Source organism: Lissotriton vulgaris, chromosome 11 (genome assembly GCF_964263255.1).
Source record: "Lissotriton vulgaris chromosome 11, aLisVul1.2, whole genome shotgun sequence".
Classification (NCBI taxonomy): domain Eukaryota; kingdom Metazoa; phylum Chordata; class Amphibia; order Caudata; family Salamandridae; genus Lissotriton; species Lissotriton vulgaris.
This window is the reverse complement of record NC_141699.1, coordinates 759,458,621-759,461,849: the sequence shown is the minus strand read 5'-3', so window position 1 is coordinate 759,461,849 and position 3,229 is coordinate 759,458,621. Positions and strand designations below refer to the sequence as shown.

Here is a 3,229-nt window from a genome sequence, read left to right as displayed (position 1 = left end):
TGATACTTTAAAAACAGGTGCAACGTCTTTGTAGGTCATGTGTTGAGCCTGTACTTGCAGTTTTGTGCACACACTTATACATACCTGAATACAATGTGTTCTTGGCAGAAAATAACTGGCATACGGATTCCTTCCTTCTTTTTGGGGAGTGCTAAAAAAAAAAGGTTATCAGTCAAGTGGGGGAGGGGCAGAGTTTGCCTTCCAAGCATCTGGGGGCCTCATTTATGAAAAGTGACGCATCGCTGCGTGAAAACAGCGATGCGTCACTTTTCAATGCGCACTCCTTGCGACACCAATGATGCGTCATATTTAATGTATGGCGCATCATGTCGCAAGGACTTACAGATGCGTCAGTATTTCTGACGCATCTCTTTTTTTTTTTTTTTTTTTTTTGGATAACTCAAGGATTTTATTCAGTTTTGGAAAGCCACTCATTTTGATGGTAACCACAGGCTATTGACAGCAGCAGACATAAGAAAAGTGGAACATTCTTCAGAGGGGCAGAGGTCTGTATTCTGATATCACTGCAGGCCACCAACAGCCTAGGATTGTACTTGACCGCGCACAAAACAAAAATAAACTTTGATTCAAAATAATCATCAACACATGACTGTCCAGAAGAAATGTAAAGAAAGAGACCCCGGCTGAAACTCTTCCTGAACAGACACAATCCATCCATGGTCAAATAGCCAATGATGAATGTTACCAAAACATATCTGCCCTCTTCTTTTTTTTAAACTTATTTCCAGGTTTCCAAGCCACAAAGGGTGGTGTAGTTGTACAGGCTCCGCACATAAAAATTGCATTCTCTATTGTTAGGGAAGTCCTCCACTGCCAGTTTTCACATGTACCCAGCACAGAAGCTGTACTTTCTGCAAGGTTCTTTTGCCCAATCATAAACTGCTGATCCGATCTGGCAGATAAAGATGTAGCCTTGAACAATTTCTTCTGAAAATTTTCAAAAATGTGAAACAATGTCAAAAATGCAAATATGATGACCCATTGGCTGAGCGTTTAACAGCTGGACCTGGGCAAATAAATATCGTCTGGCCCAAGAGGGTAGGAAAGTAATGAAAGGGGAGTACTGCAGGCGGCTCTTGGAAAAATGCGCCGGGACAAGAAGGAAGGAGGACCCTACACCAGTTTCTTGGCCTCGAAGAAGCCTTTAAGGTGCCTCATCTGCCATAATCCAGTCAGGATCAAGATACCGGTCTGTGCAATAGACCACCACAGTACCCGCTGGTTGGTGCTCTCGCTGGTCATTCTGAACCTCTCCTCTCGGTATCTCTGGTAATTTTGCTCCTTTTGGATCTGTTCCACCTGGTCCAGCAGCTGCCGCACCCTAAGTTGCAGCTCAGTCAGCTTGTCCTTCGCAGCGATCTCAGGATAGTTGTTTGCATGCTCTCCAACCTGGATGTCCAAATGTACCCTCAGCTTCCCACCAGAAAAAAATGACATTTTGGTGGAGTTAGAGTGCAGGCAGATCTGGTGTTCCCCAGGGGTATGAGAGGTGAAGGTGAAACGTCCTTCAGAGCCGTACTGTCGAGACATGATAATCTTGCTGTCCGGATCTTTCACTTCAACATGCATTCCCAGCCCAGGAGACTTTTTTTTTTCCATGGCTGCCAAATACAGGATGTGCCGGTTGTGGGCCTTGTCGCTCCTTTTGCTGTTGCTTCAGCTTGGTTTCTCCAGTGCCCTTTATTTCCATATCGGGGAGACTGAAAAGAGATGCTTTATAGAAGAGATCCCGGACGAAACGATGGTCATAGGGAATTATCGCACACAGCTTTGGGATAAACAGACCGAAGCGTTTCTGCCTTCGACTCCTGGGCTGGGAATTTCTGACGCATCTCTAAGCGCAAAAGTGACGCATTGCTGGAGTGTGTCACAAAAGTGACGCAACTCCAGCAATGCGTCCTTTCACATGGGGAAAGCCCCATGTGAAAGGGCTTGCGTCAGTCTTACGCCTGCTGTGAGGCAGGCGCAAGATTTTGACGCAACCGCATCCTAAAAGTGACGCAGTGAAATCTCATAGATTTCATTGCGTCACTATTATGAGGCTTTTTGCGGGGGAACGCCCCCTCTGCATACATTATACCTGACGCAGGTATAATGTGGCGCAGGGGTTTAAAAAGTGAAGCATCTACCTAGATGCGTCACTTTTTAAATATGGCGCAACAAGGCGCATGTTTTACGCTGCCGATGCGTCACAAAAAGTGACGCATCTGCAGCGCAAAACTGACGCAAGGCCTCATAAATGAGGCCCTAGGTGCTCAAGGTCAAATTATCCACACCTTTAAAACGATGGCAAACGTCAAGAAAAATTGCTCGAGTCAAAATATGCCGGACAAGGTAATCCGCCTCAAATATGATGGAATGCCCAGTCCTAAACCGACAATCCCCCTCCCCTACTAACAGTCAGGAGACTGGCACCTTTCTATCGATGGAGCCCCCATTGGCTCTGTCATCATAAAGCATCCTCCAAAGACCTGACTGAAATGGGGCCATAGTTTTTGTTTTTACTTAAGGTAGGAGAACCACTGATTAAAGTTGTTTTCGTTAGTACTTTCAACCCTATTTTATATTCACTTTCATCACTCACTCACATCTACACACACAAGGACCCCCAACCGCACATCACCTGACGGCTGTTGGAAAAAGATCTCCGTCAAAGTGCCCCTACTTTAGGTAGCCCGTCGGGCATTGTACTGCCGACCCGACGTGGAGCAGCCCAATGATGAAGCATGACACCCGACAGGGTGTGTGAGGGCATTACAGTGAAGTGAAGTAGTGTGGCTCACTGGTTAGAGGCGGCAGACCAGAGAGCAGAGGACGGCCCGGGACCAGGGTTCGAATCCCGGCGCGGCAGGTTTCTGGACCAGGGTCAGCGGACTCGATAATTCTCTCGCCTCGGTGCCCACTCTGATCAGCGATCACACTCGGCAACTCTGGGCATTAGCTTGCCTCATCTTCACTAACGGCCCCACCAGACCGCCGGGGATGCCTGGTCTCACCCTGGAGATACCCATTAAGGGACCATCTCTCAGGGAAGCCAGGAAGGGTTTCGCAGCGGTCGAAGCGCCTTGGGACCCTACGGGTAAGTAGTGCGCTATATAAATACCTATACATACATACATACAATCCAATATAATGGATTCCCAACTTTGACCTTTCTTGGACAGGTTGGTACATAATTCCCTGTGTTTTGTCTCTCAATCCAGAGGAA

At 47.2% G+C, this 3,229-nt stretch overlaps 1 protein-coding gene across 1 annotated transcript; it reads right to left on the bottom strand.

The window, feature by feature from the left end:
* Positions 1-724: 724 nt before the first annotated feature.
* LOC147683470 (transmembrane emp24 domain-containing protein 4) lies at positions 725-1,620 on the bottom strand. Its single transcript, XM_086942535.1, has one exon. The coding sequence runs from the start codon at positions 1,618-1,620 to the stop codon at positions 1,135-1,137; it is 486 nt and encodes a 161-aa protein (XP_086798661.1). The 3' UTR covers positions 725-1,134.
* Positions 1,621-3,229: the final 1,609 nt, after the last annotated feature.